The sequence below is a fragment of the Octopus bimaculoides genome, chromosome 2 (assembly GCF_001194135.2).
Source record: "Octopus bimaculoides isolate UCB-OBI-ISO-001 chromosome 2, ASM119413v2, whole genome shotgun sequence".
NCBI classification, from domain to species: domain Eukaryota; kingdom Metazoa; phylum Mollusca; class Cephalopoda; order Octopoda; family Octopodidae; genus Octopus; species Octopus bimaculoides.
The window spans coordinates 68,773,214-68,787,089 of record NC_068982.1 but is presented as its reverse complement, the minus strand read 5'-3'; the positions used below and the strand labels follow the sequence as shown (position 1 = coordinate 68,787,089).

Genomic DNA, 13,876 nt, shown 5'->3' with positions numbered 1-13,876 from the left:
GTCTCTCTTGCACACCACTACTGATGCTTCTTATGTTCAGCTTTTCTCTCAAGATACTTACACTCTGACGGGTATGCACATTTACATTACACATCCAGCGGAGCATACTGGCTTCATTCCTTGCGAGCTTACGCATGTCCTCAGCAGTCACAGCCCATGTTTCACTGCCATGTAGCATGGCTGTTCGTACACATGCATCATACAGTCTGCCTTTTACTCTGAGTGAGAGTCCCTTTGTCGCCAGCAGAGGTAAGAGCTCTCTAAACTTGGCCCAGGCTATTCTTGTTTCAGTCATTAGACTGTGGCCATGTTGGGGTACCACCTCGAAGAATTTTAGTCAAATGAATCAATCCCAATACTTATCATTTCTTTTAAACCTGCAACTTATTCTGTTGGACTCTAACTAAACTGCTAAGTAACAGGGATTTAACCCCAGCAACAGTAGTGGTCAAGTAGTGGTAAGGGCAAACATTGACACAAAGACACAAATGCATATACATATATATATATATATATATATATATATATATATATATATGCGACAGGCTTCTTTCTGTTTCCATCTACCAAATCCACTCACAAGGTTTTGGTTGGCCTGAATATATGACAGGATTCTTTCAGTTTCTATCTTCCAATTCCACTCACAAGGCTTTGGTGGAACTGAAGCTTTAGTAGAAGATACTTGCCTACGGTGTCATGCGGCGGAATTGAACCTAAGACCATATGGTTTGGAAGCAAGCTTCTTTACCATAGATATACTTGTAAGCTATATAACCTGCCTACACTTATTATTTTACGTACCTATGTAGTCAGAAGCTAGAGAGGAAAACTTGGATAAAAATTACACAACAGTCAACAGCAGACTACCCTAACTACTGAGCTGCTCAGTAATTTTTATACATTAGAATTTTAAATGTTTTCTCAACTTTCACAGGGAAGTTGTGGAGAAGATGAAGTCAACAAGAGTGTATATAAAAGTGACAATCAATAAAAACATCAAAAGACTAAAAGCAAAGAATTCTAAACTCGCTACATCAACAGAGACAATGATATTTCACTACATTAACTGCCAAATATTGGGAGAAACAATATCACCATAATAATTTGTTTGATAAATAGTAATCAATCAACTTTAGCCAAATTACACTATAAATAATGAAGGTTTTCGCTTATAACCTTCCGTAATTTGCCAAATAACTCTGGTTTCAGATATATTATTATTGCAATTTTCTTTTTCTTTTTTTTTTTTTTCCAGTGATTAACCACTTGATTGAGATGTTATGGGAAAATTCTAATTTACCATTATTATCATTAAAAGGTATTAGCTGTGTGGTTAAGAAGTTTGTTTCACAACCATAAGCTTTCAGTTCTGAAACCACATGGATCTTTTTTTCTTTTTTTTTTTGTCTTGAGCCCTCGTAATGCCAGTTACCCAGTTTCCACGGTATATAAGTGACCAAGGTCACAACATTTCTCCTGAACAGAATGCCAGTCCACTGCAGAGTTCAAAGCCAACAATTTTGAAGGGAGAGGCAAAGTCAAATACATCACTCCCCAATACTTGTCTGGTACTTCCTTTTATCAAACTTGAAGGGATAAAAAAATGAATCAGCAGGATTTGAACTCAGAACATAGAGTCAGAAGAAATGCTGTTAAGCATTTTGTCCAATGTACTAATGATTCTGCCAACCTCCCACCTTATTAATAATAATATCAATTAGGGTGGTGAGCTAGTAGAATTGTTAGCACACCATCTTTACATTCTGAGTTCAAATTCTGCCAGAGTCAACTTTATTTTTCATCCTTTCAAGGTTGATAAAATAAATACCACTGGAACAGTGGGCTCAATTTAATCAACTTAGCCCCTTCCTAAAGTTGCTGGCCTTGTGTCAAAATTTGAAACCAATAATAATAATAATAATTCTTTTTTAATTTTAGTACAAGGCCAGATTAAAAAATACAAGTAGGAGATTGTAATTGAGAAGAAATGGCAGTCCTAGTAATAGTTATAAACTATCTATTATAATTACTATTCATTCAGCATTTTAGTAATATACTGTCTCTCTCTCTCTCTCCCTCTCACTTGATAAATTAGTAGTATAATATCTGTTGCTACAATAAAACACTAAATATGATCCAAAAATCCATAGAATGGTATAAGGGAAATGAGTTGACAAGAAATAAAATACCCCTCAATATCATCATCATCATTACGTAACATCTGTCTTCTATGCTGGCATGGGCTGGGCAGTTTAACAGGATTTGAAAATCCAGAAAACTGTGTCAAGCTCCAGTGTCTGCTTTGACATGGTTTCTATGGCCATATGTTCTTTTTTTGTAGCACTGGTATTAGTGAAGTCACCAAGTAACTTGTAAGACAAGATTCCTTAACTGAGTGGAGGTGGCTTTATGCCAGGTGATTAGAGGTTAAAATAGGATTGAGGAATAGGAACAGGTGTCTAGCTGTAGAGAAGGAGGCAGAGGAGGAGGCGGAGGAGGAGGCGGAGGTGGAGGGGTGGCGGTGATGGTGGGGGCGGAGGAGGATGGGGAGGATGGGAGGAGGAGGATATTACAAATGAAGTTTGTTTTTCACTTACTGGATTTCATTAGGAATGATTTCTTGTCCAGATCTTGAAACTGATGAACCACTTGGTAAGACAGGTGCAGGAAGTGTCGTTTGGTTGGAACAAGAGCCATTAGTTTTGCAAGAGGTAAAATCCAAAACCGGTTGTGAATTACTTGGAGAAAAAGCAGTTTTGAGTCTTTTCTTAGATACTGAAGTCAAAACTGTTTGTGCAGAAGAGTTTGCCTCACAATAAATATTAGCACAAGCTTTGTTTTCAGATAACGAAGTGTCTACTGTTACAACTTCTAAATCACTTTTGTGTTGTCTGGGAAGACGTAAAGAAGAATCAGTCTCAGAAGTATAGCAGCAGACATTTGCAGTGGAACCATTTTGACTAAAGAAAGAATCACTTGATGTTTTAGGTATCAATTGACATGAATTTTGTTTCAACATAGTTTGGCTTTTATTACATAGTTCTTCTTTATTTTCAACTACTTGTGAAGTAGATACACCCCACTTATCACTATCATCTTTAATATTGTGAAGGTTTGTTTGAGAGCAAGGATTGTCTGCAGAGTTTATGGTATTTGAATTACTTTCAATCGCAACATCAGAACTTTTTGGTTCTGAGCATAGGAAATATTCTTCAACTTTTTCACCATCTTGAGAACAAAAGCTATAAACAAGGGCATCACTCATAGTATGGGAGTCCAGCTCCTTTGCTAAAGATGATTTAGATGCTGTGGGCATTTCAAGATGTTTAGTTGGAGTAGAACTATCTACAGGGCTATCGAAAGTACAAATTGAATCATCAGTCTGTGATGGAATGACCGGAACTGCTGTGTTGCTTACTGTACAGGGAACATTAAAAGAAATCATACAGCTATTAACATAATTAGTTTTTCTATCATCTGAAGAAGGTGTTTGAAAATCTTGATCTGCTGCATCAGAGAATATATTTCGATTTGATGCTAATGAATTAGTTTTCTTTTGTAACAAGTCTTCTCTACTATCTCCGAAACAATTTATTTCTGTTTGTTTAACATTAACTGGCTGAACTTTTTTGACTAAATTTTTACTGAATGCATTATTTTTTCTTACAGATTCCTGATCTTTCTTCAATGTCATTGGCTTATTATTATCACAGAATTTAGTTTTCAAAGTCGGTGGTAAAGGAAATACAGTTTTCATATGAGTAATAGATGACAGATCAAATTCCTCATTTTGAGCCATATCAAAACGAAGTGGTGATTCAAATCTTTGAATCTCTTTCGGACTACCAAACCAGTATTCACAGTCAACACCCTCATCAGAATTCTCTTCTGTTGAACAGTGTATAAAATCAGATGAAAATGGTCTTTTTATTTTGCCATCCTCCAATGTATTCAGTTGAGTAGAGGAAACACCAGGGTCAGAATGATTACGAGTCCGTGCCACTGATGTGACAACATTTTGTGAAGTAAATGAAGAAGCAATATCACTGTTTTTCAACTTAAGTTCTAGTACCTGTATTTGTTGATCTCCAGCATGTTCGCATTTCATGTTGGAGTTTTCATATTCAGCAGATTTATTGAGATCATTCAAATCATAATTAAAATCAGAAGTAAGTAATTCATTTTCACTATATTCATTTAAATTCTTCACCTTAGAGTTCTTCCCAGAATTTTCTTCAAGAAAATCTTCAAATTCTATATCAGAAGAAAAACTCCTGTCAAGTATTTGTGCCATTGTGGAATTATCTTGTGGTGGAACATACTTAGAGATAGTAATTTTGTCAGGGAGAATATTAAACCTGCTTCTAACTTTGTGAGGAATACGGTGTCCATGTCCTGGACTTTCATTGGGATCAAAAAATATTGGAGATTCTGTTGCTCTTGGTGGTTCAGAAGAAATATTATCTGAACACTGTCGTCTTATAGGAGTTGATGAACAAACTATATTGGAAGGGTGGAAAATACAAGGTGATGCACCAGCCATAGCATGTATATTTTTGCCAGAATTTGCATCAACAGATTTTTTCCTCATTACTCGGGTGCTGCTTGATTCAGGACGTATTTCTTTTACTCTGGAAAAAAAATTTTTTTTTTTTACTTTGGCACATAAAAAGCACTCACTACTCTCATAGTGGTTGGCGTTAGGAAGGGCATCCAGCTGTAGAAACTCTGCCAAATCAGATTGGAGCCTGGTGTAGCCATCTGGCTTCACCAGTCCTCAGTCAAATCGTCCAACCCATGCTAGCATGGAAAGCGGACGTTAAACGATGATGATGATGATGATTAAAATAACTGAGGTTGCAGGCATGGCTGTGTGGATGAGAAATTTGCTTCTCAACTACTTGGTTTCAGGTTCAGTCCCACTGCATGGCAACTTGGGAAAGTGTCTTCTAGCCATGGCTTCTGGCTGACTAATGACTTGCGAGGGAAATTTGGTAAATGGAAATTGAAAGAAGCCAGATGCAGATCATCACCATGTCTACTTGGGCATGATTTCTACAGCTGAATGACCTTCCTAATGGCAACCACATTACAGCATGTACTGGGTAATTTTTTCATGCCACCAGCATTAATAAAGCTATATGTAGTATATTTCCTACTGGTTGATATAGTTAGCCATGTTGAGATTATGACACAGTGTTTATAAAGTATTTGCCTAGATTTTGAAATCCCTGTGCGTGCGTGCGTGCGTGCGTGCGTGCGTGTGTGCAATGTTCGTGGTGATGGTGGTGGTGGTAGTTGTAACGGAGGAGGACAACGGCGATGACAGCAACGCCGACAACGATGACAACAACAGCAAGAATACACACCTTCACATAATCTTAGTCATGCACAATGTTCAATGTGCATAACTAAAGTCATAGGCACAGTTCAATGATGGCATCTGGTGCAGCTTATATAGGTTATGTATGTTTATCTATCCTTTTTTCATTATTATCTGCACACACATGCACAAGAAAAACAGTGTCTGCCATAGATAAGGCAAGCATAAGCATAAATAAGTTAATGCATTCATATGAACATTTCTTAAACATTATTTTTTCCACTCTTAGTACCGTTTCTCTTCAGAACCTTTTTTTTAACTTGTTGATTTTCAAGTAAAGGTCATTGCTCTTGACTGTTGCCAATCCTTTAAGACCAACCTGGTAGATACCATTAATGTTCTGTTTAATGTATTGCAGGTCACAAACTGCAGGAAAGACATGAGCTGGAAGAAAATTCCAGACGTATGATGTTCTGGGGAAGTAAGGACTGGAGATGTCAGCTAGTGTGAAGCCAAGAAGTTGGAAACAGCTAGAGTGTCAAGAGATGGAGAGACAAGTAGGCTAAGGGTGCCTAAGTACTGAAGGTAAAGACCAGCCAGTTCTGAGGAACAGAGGCCATTATAGTAATGATAGAAACAACAAAGAGAGGAGACAATGCTTCTGTGAACCAGAGGCAAGAGCGTATCCATTATTGATTGAATACCTATTAATCAAGTGGCCCTACTCTGAATGCAATCCAATATATCTATGTACCTTTGAGTAAAGCCAACTCATAAGGGCTGGTTCCCCGGTTTCCATGGTGTATAAATTCCCCACCTGGATGGGACGCTAGTCCATCACAGGGTTACTCATTTTTGTCAGCTGAGTGGACTAGAGCAACATGAAATGAAGTGTTTTGCTCAAGAACACAATGCATCGCCTGGTCCAGGAATCAAAACCACAATCTTACAATTGTAGTTCACCACTAAACCACGAGACATCAATGTCTTCAGCAGCGACACTGTCCAAGATATAGAAGCAGTATTCCATTTCAGGCTGCATTTGAACCATATAGAGTCTCAGCAACTATTGCAGGCTGAAATATTTTCTGGCCGAAGTAAGTTCTTATATTTCAGTTAACACAGGTGCAAATGTAGCTGTGTAGTTAAGAAGCTCACTTTGCCATTACATTGTTTTTAGTTGAGTCCCACTGTGCAACACTTTCTACTATAACCTCTGGCCAGCCAATGCCTTGAGTGGATTTAGTAGCTGGAATTTATGTAAAAGGTAAAGACTCACTTTGTTCATGAATGACCATGGGATTGCACCTAGAAAGTTACCTTCCAAGACAAGTCCAAGCAAGGTAGTTGACCAGCAGTCACCCATGCATGCCAGTCTCCCCTCTCCATGCCATCGATGCTGTTCAAGGGAAAGGCAAAGACTGAAACAGCTTGGCACCAGTGACATCACAACTCATTTCTACAGCTGAGTGAACTGGAGCAACATGAAATGAAATGTCTTGCACAAGAACACAACACATGGCCCAGTCCATGAATCGATCTCACTACCTCATGATTGTGAGCCCGACGCTCTAACCACTGAGCCATGCGCCTTCTATGTAGAAGCCTAATGTGTGTGTGTGTGTGTGTGTGTGTGTGTACGCATGTGTTCATATGTTTCTATGCCTATGTTTACTTCACCACCACCACAACTTAATAGGTGCCAGTTTGTTTGTGTCCCCCTAGATTAATGGTTCAGCAAAAGAAATCAATAGCATAAGTAGCAAACTTTGAAAAGAATAAGGTACTGGTGTTGACTTGTTTGGTTAAATCCCCAGCATGGCTACAATCCAATGACTGAAACAGGTAAAAGATAAAACATAAAGGTGATAATGTACCTTATCCAAGGTGGAGGCGCAATGGCCCAGTGGTTAGGGCAGCAGACTCGCGGTTTCGATTCCCAGACCGGGCATTATGAGTGTTTATTGAGCGAAAACACCTGAAGCTCCACGAGGCTCCGGCAGGGGATGGTGGCGAACCCTGCTGTACTCTTTCACCACAACTTTCTCTTACTTCCTGTTTCTGTTGTACCTGTATTTCAAAGGGCCAGCCTTGTCACTCTGTGTCACGCTGAATATCCCCGAGAACTACGTTAAGGGTACACGTGTCTGTGGAGTGCTCAGCCACTTGCACATTAATTTCACGAGCAGGCTGTTCCGTTGATCGGATTAACTGGAAGCCTCAACATCGTAAGCGACGGAGTGCCAACAACAACAACAACCTTATCCAAGATTCCATCACATGACTAATTACCTGTTTGCATATCGAAGTGTGTTCAGTGTACACTCAGTGGCACTCTGGCTTGGGGTGATATTTGCTATCATGCAGGTCTTGGATTTTCCAATGAAAGAATCCTTCAGTATGTGAGTCAGCTTGCTTTGACGAAATGGAGTAAAACTGCTCTCCTGATCCAAACTACGGATGCATTCTTTTAGCTAAGAATATAAAAGAATATTGGTTTCTTATATGGACAGAAAAACACAAAAAAAAAAGGGGACTCAATATTTTTAATGGAAGGAAATATATATTGTTAATCAGGCTTTACTTATTAGTTATTATCAATATAGCTACAGTGTAACAAGTTTCAATCGGGGATGGAAACCATGTTTACAGATTTGGTGTGAGAACATATTTCTAATTTATAGCCCTCAGCACAAAAGAAATAATTTTTTACGTTAATTCAATCAGGTAAAAAATATGGAGATATACTTGTCTGGTAAGTGATTTGATCTGAGACTGTGTGTTGAAACTAAAACAATTACAGCAAATTATTCAAAAACACACAAAGATATCAACTTCACTTAAACATTTATTATTTGGTGTCAAAATTTTCATTGTACCAATTGCAACCTAGTGAAATAAAGTTAACAGTCTTTGTGTATTTTGGAATGGCTAATATTTGTCTTCCATGAGGTAAGGATTAATTATTAAAAAAATTAAAATCTATGGTTAATTTGGTAATAGTTTGCTATTGTTGTTCATAATACTGTTTTATGTTTTATGGAAACTAAATATAAAATCCTAGTTTCAATTATCAATTGACAATATCATAGGAAAGACAAACTGTGTAAATGAATAATTTACAACTTAATGAAGACATTACATAACAGAATTGAATATCATCACATTTTAAAGTTAACTTTGTATTCTGATGTAGAAAAAACCCAAACACTATGTATAAATGTTGTGAACAATAAGTTAAAAATAAGTCATTTTGAAAAGCTTTAAAAAAAATTCTAAAATCTAAACTAAAAAGTATAAACATATTTTTACTATTAACTATACAATACATGAGCTCAAGTGTTCATTTGTAAAGCCCAATATTCTCAGATCTGACCTCAAAAGTTCTTTCTAACTCTTCCTCAGTCAGTTTCTATCATAAGAAATCTTAGCCATCAGCTCATAACATATTTTTACCAGCACTCATCAATTATCCTCTTGTCTACAGTATAGGTCCACAGTCATCATCCCAGTGAGTTTAAATAGTTAACGTGGTATAGTTATTATTTCAGTAATAAATGGTAGTGAAATACTACACAATTTTATGGTAGCCAGTTTAATATAATTGTCTTTAAGTGTAAGTTAAAATTAATTATTGAGGTAATCAGTTTTAATGAAAATATTGGAAGATAAGAAGCTTCTTATATTTTTGTGACATTATTTGATGAGATATGTTAAATAACCACTGTATTGAAGATTTGTGATTTAAGATAAGTCACTGTTGCTTACTGCTAGCAGACTCTGGTTGATTTCAGCTCCTTCTTTGCGAGATTGCTTATCTGAATCTTTGACATCAGCTGCTCGTTCATTGCCAGCCAAATCAATAAAAGAGATCCTGAAAAAAGGGAAAATATCTCTCCACAGTGACCATTATATAATGTCTCAATGAAACAAATGTTCAGATATTCATGTAATTTGAGTAGGAACAACAACGATTTTATAAGTGAATTACTGAATCAGTCACCCAATCACTCACACAGAGTAACAATGACAGTTGCTTAGACAACTGTCACTTAATTCTATTAACACTTAGTCAAGGAATTATTCATTAGATAGTTAATCAATTAAAAAGTTTGAGACCCAGTTATAAAGATACCAGCAAATAGTTACTGAGTTAAAAGTTACACTTACTGACAACCATTACATTAACGTCATTTGTTTAAACAATCATTCAATTATTTAGTGAGACATTATATATTACCATCATCTTCTTCATATTAACATCTGCTTTTTCATTCTTAAAAGAGTCAGACAGAATTCTTTGAAGCAGATTTTCTATGCTGGATGGCCTTCTTGTCATCAACCCTCATCAGTTTCCAAGCAAGTTTCTCCATGGTCAAATATATGTCCACAGAAAATTGAAGGTGATGCTTGTTTACAATTATCACATGATGTCAATATAATCACAAACACACACACACACAAAACAGGATTCTTTCAGTCTGAGGCTTTAGGAGAAAACACTGGTTCAAGGCAACATTTACAAGGATTGAGCCCAAAACCACATGGTGGAGATGTGAAGTTCTTCCCCACACAGTCACACCTGTACACTTAAAATTTTTTTTTTTTCTTTTCATCTTTATGTAATGTATAGCAGTCCATGGCATGCAAATATATTACAAATGAAATGACAATGAGAAAATAATAAGATTTTTTTATAAGATCATGAAATGTATCCAGAGAAACAAATAAGATCTCAGTGCTTACCTCCAGAATACTTAGCTCAGTGTTGATGAAAGATATTTTTTTTTTTGAGGCATGGCAAAATTCTAATATAAAATTCTAATTCTAATACAATCAGTGATGTTACCAAGAGTCAGCAGATGTATTGTATTTTTTGTCAATCAGTCATCTTCACCCAGGTAACCCAGTTGGGCTTGAACAAGGTCCAACTTGAATCCAGGTGGCACCACATGAGATAGCACTAATCTATCTATTGTTAATCCATAACCACCTTGAAGCAATCTCAGCTGCCTCTGTAACCAACTTAATGGCCTTTTATCTAGTGGATTCTGTGACACCCAGCATGCTGACAGCTTTGCAGAGGGGACTAACCAATGAAACCTCTGCATCCCACTTCAATGAGATCATAAGTTGCTCACATCACCCATTGTTTTGACACAATACCACTAGCTCGATATATTTTGATCCCTTCCACTCACAGGCCTCCTCAATATAGTTCTCCCATGGAATAGGAGAGTTTAATAAATCCATCTGCTTGGATGCTTCTGACATTAACACCCTGTCTGGCCTAAATAATGTTTAAGTGGAAGTATCTGTAAGCTTGTGTGTGCCCTTTTTTGACATCATATGATGGCTTTAAATGAGTATCACCATCATACAAGCAATGCCATTCATTTCCAGTCTGTATAATACAATTCTGGTCATGGGAAATATTACAAACACACACACTCACAGGCACGCACATGCACACACACACACACGCACACACACGCGCACACACACACACACACACACATCCATACACAGTGGGCTTCTTTCAGTTTCTGTCTGCAAAATCCACATACAAAGCTTTGCCTAAGGTACGACACAGTGGGTTTGAACCTAAAACCATGTAGTTGGAAAGCAAACTTCTTGACCAAACTGCCATGCTTACAATAAAAATTAATTGTTTGAACAACCCATATGCAAATATCAAAAACGTTATTCATCATCATAAAAGGCACATAAAGTACACCATTTTGAGCATGGCCGTTGCCAGTACCGCCTGACTGGCCTTTGTGCGGGTGACACGTAAAAGCACCTACTACACTCTCTGAGTGGTTGGCGTTAGGAAGGGCATCCAGCTGTAGAAACTCTGCCAGATCATATTGGAGCCTGGTGTTGCCATCCTGTTTCACCAGTCCTCAGTCAAATCGTCCAACCCATGCTAGCATGGAAAGCGGACGTTAAACGATGATGATACTAGAAAGGAAAATGTTTTAAAGTTAAAAAATAGTCGGGAAAGCAATAGCATAATCAAAAGTTTTGCTAAAAATCACTCACCGACCAAAATATTCATCATAGCCATCTCGCACCTGAAGCTGTAATACAGCATGAGAACGTGATGAATCTGGATTGGCACCTGTAGAACCTTTACTGCGACATGCACTACCAATATCAAGAATCTGTGATATAGGGAAAATATAAGATTATAATGCATGCTTCTTAGCTTTTAAAGAAAGGTTATTTTAAGGTAATTGTACAGACAAATAGGACTCAGTGAACATATACACATGTATTGGTAAGAAACAACCTAATTTTATGATTTTTATCCAATATCTCTCTCGCAATTACACAACACCTTAACAAATACAACGTTCATAACCAAATACTGACCACTTCTAAATAACTGTAGGAGAGGAAGGGAGAGAACTACCACCACTCCTACTGCAATGTTTGTTGAAGCTTTCACTACTGCTACTAGTTAGAGTAACACAGCCAGTACCATGACTACTACAGCCACTAGTATTACAGCTATTGCTACTTCTGATAGTCACCCCTTAATGAGAAAGGACAACTGACACTGCTTGAACTATCAATACAACTATAACTCAACAACAATCAGAAGGAAACAAAATACCAGCACCACATGATGTTTATAAAAAAAATGCAAACTTCCAGAACTGATATCATGAACAAATAATTTATTGCAATTTATTTATTATTTTTATTTCAGCATGACTAAATCATCTTTCAAAGCAATTGAAACCAGTAGCTTCTTTGATATATATATATATATATATGTAAATACTTTCTTTCTTTTATCCATGATAAAGGTTTCAAAGCATTTTCTTCTTTTTCTTTTAAATAAATTTACTCCTGCAAAAATCTCTTCACCTTTTTGCAGTGTGTTCGTGTAAATGTGCGTGTGTGTGTACATGTGTGTGTGTACATGTGTGTGTGTGTGTGCATGTGTGTGTGCATGTGCGTGTGTGTGTGTGTGTTGGTCAACCTGATTATTTCTTCATGACTATAAGATTTATGCAGTTGGTATTAAATCTGAAATGGTTTCAAACTCACCAATGAATCCAGTTGACCAGAGAAACCCTTAAGGTTTGAAAAAATAATCAGACTTACCAACACAATTATAACAAACTGCATATACCCCTAACACGTGTGCATTGAGTATATGCATTTTTGCACAGAAGTATGCATGTCCTAAAATATACAAATATTTAATACCACCCTGAAACCACCCACAGCTCTATGAAACAGAATTAGTGTTTTAACCATTTTGATACTAATCCATCTGAAACTACCCTTAGTTCTATTATACAAATGCCCTGTTTTAAAATGATCTTAATTAAAACCTTCCATCAAAATTTCATCCTAATTTATGTTCTAAACACCAGATAAGAATTCCAAAATTATTTTAATAAATTTTTTATTATTTTCAAAATTAATTAAAACAAACATAGTGTATTTCAACACAATATGGCATTAAAAGCATAAACTACAATTATAATTGTAGTTACTGGGGTTGTTGTTAATGGAAGGTTTAAAACTATAATAAAATATGTATTTCATCTTCCTAATATGATGTATCAATTTCCCAAATGCAATTTTTCTTTTTATTTCACAGATACAGGCATGGCTGTACAGGTACAGACATGGCTATGTGATTAAGAAGCTTGCTTTGCAACCACGTAGTTTCATGTTCAGTCCCACTTCTCCAAGGTGTGTGGTACCTTGAGTAAGTTCTTTTCTACTATAGCCCCAGGATCAGCAATGCCTTCTGATTGAATTTCATAGACAAAAGCCCATCATATATGTGCGTATGTGTGTGAGTTTATATATATAAAACACAATTGGACTTTATATTACACCACACTCAGAACCTTCCCTGCACTGGATCTTCAGCCTACAGTGGACTGTGGACTGCATGCTGGAGTATACTCTTGTGTGATTTTACATATACGTTGAGTGTATTTGGTCTGTACATGTGGATGTATGCACAACAGAAGGACAAATCAGTATATTCTCTAATAAGTACATGAGTGTCTGTACACACTGTTAATACATGGGTATGTTGTCCTTGATTTTACCTTGGTATACTTATTATTAAAATACCTTTATTCTATTGGATCCTGAAAGTAATTAAATATAAGACTTTGGTGATATGCTGTGCTTGAAAAGACTCGGCAAGCCAAATGAAACCATAGTCGTCATCATCATCATCATCATCGTTTAACGTCCGCTTTCCATGCTAGCATGGGTTGGACGATTTGACTGAGGACTGGTGAAACCGGATGGCAACACCAGGCTCCAGTCTGATTTGGCAGAGTTTCTACAGCTGGATGCCCTTCCTAACGCCAACCACTCAGAGAGTGTAGTGGGTGCTTTTACGTGTCACCCGCACGAAAACGGCCACGCTCGAAATGGTGTCTTTTATGTGCCACCCGCACAAGCCAGTCCAGGGGCACTGGCAACGATCTCGCTCGAAAATCCTACAGGAGCCAGTCAGGCGGTACTGGCAACGGCCACGCTCAAAATGGTGCATCTCATGTGCCA

General features: G+C 37.2%; 1 protein-coding gene across 2 annotated transcripts in view; it reads right to left on the bottom strand.

Moving 5' to 3' along the window:
- LOC106879521 (uncharacterized) overlaps positions 1–13,876 on the bottom strand; it is an 84,461-nt gene that overhangs the window by 14,513 nt on the left and 56,072 nt on the right. For both annotated transcript variants that reach the window (XM_014929143.2, XM_014929144.1), the window contains exons 6-9: positions 11,369–11,490; positions 9,092–9,197; positions 7,616–7,797; positions 2,598–4,631 (exon numbers count right to left, since the gene is read on the bottom strand). In XM_014929143.2, the coding sequence (XP_014784629.1) occupies positions 2,598–4,631; positions 7,616–7,797; positions 9,092–9,197; positions 11,369–11,490 (2,444 nt within the window). The remainder of the gene's footprint in view (positions 1–2,597; positions 4,632–7,615; positions 7,798–9,091; positions 9,198–11,368; positions 11,491–13,876) is intronic.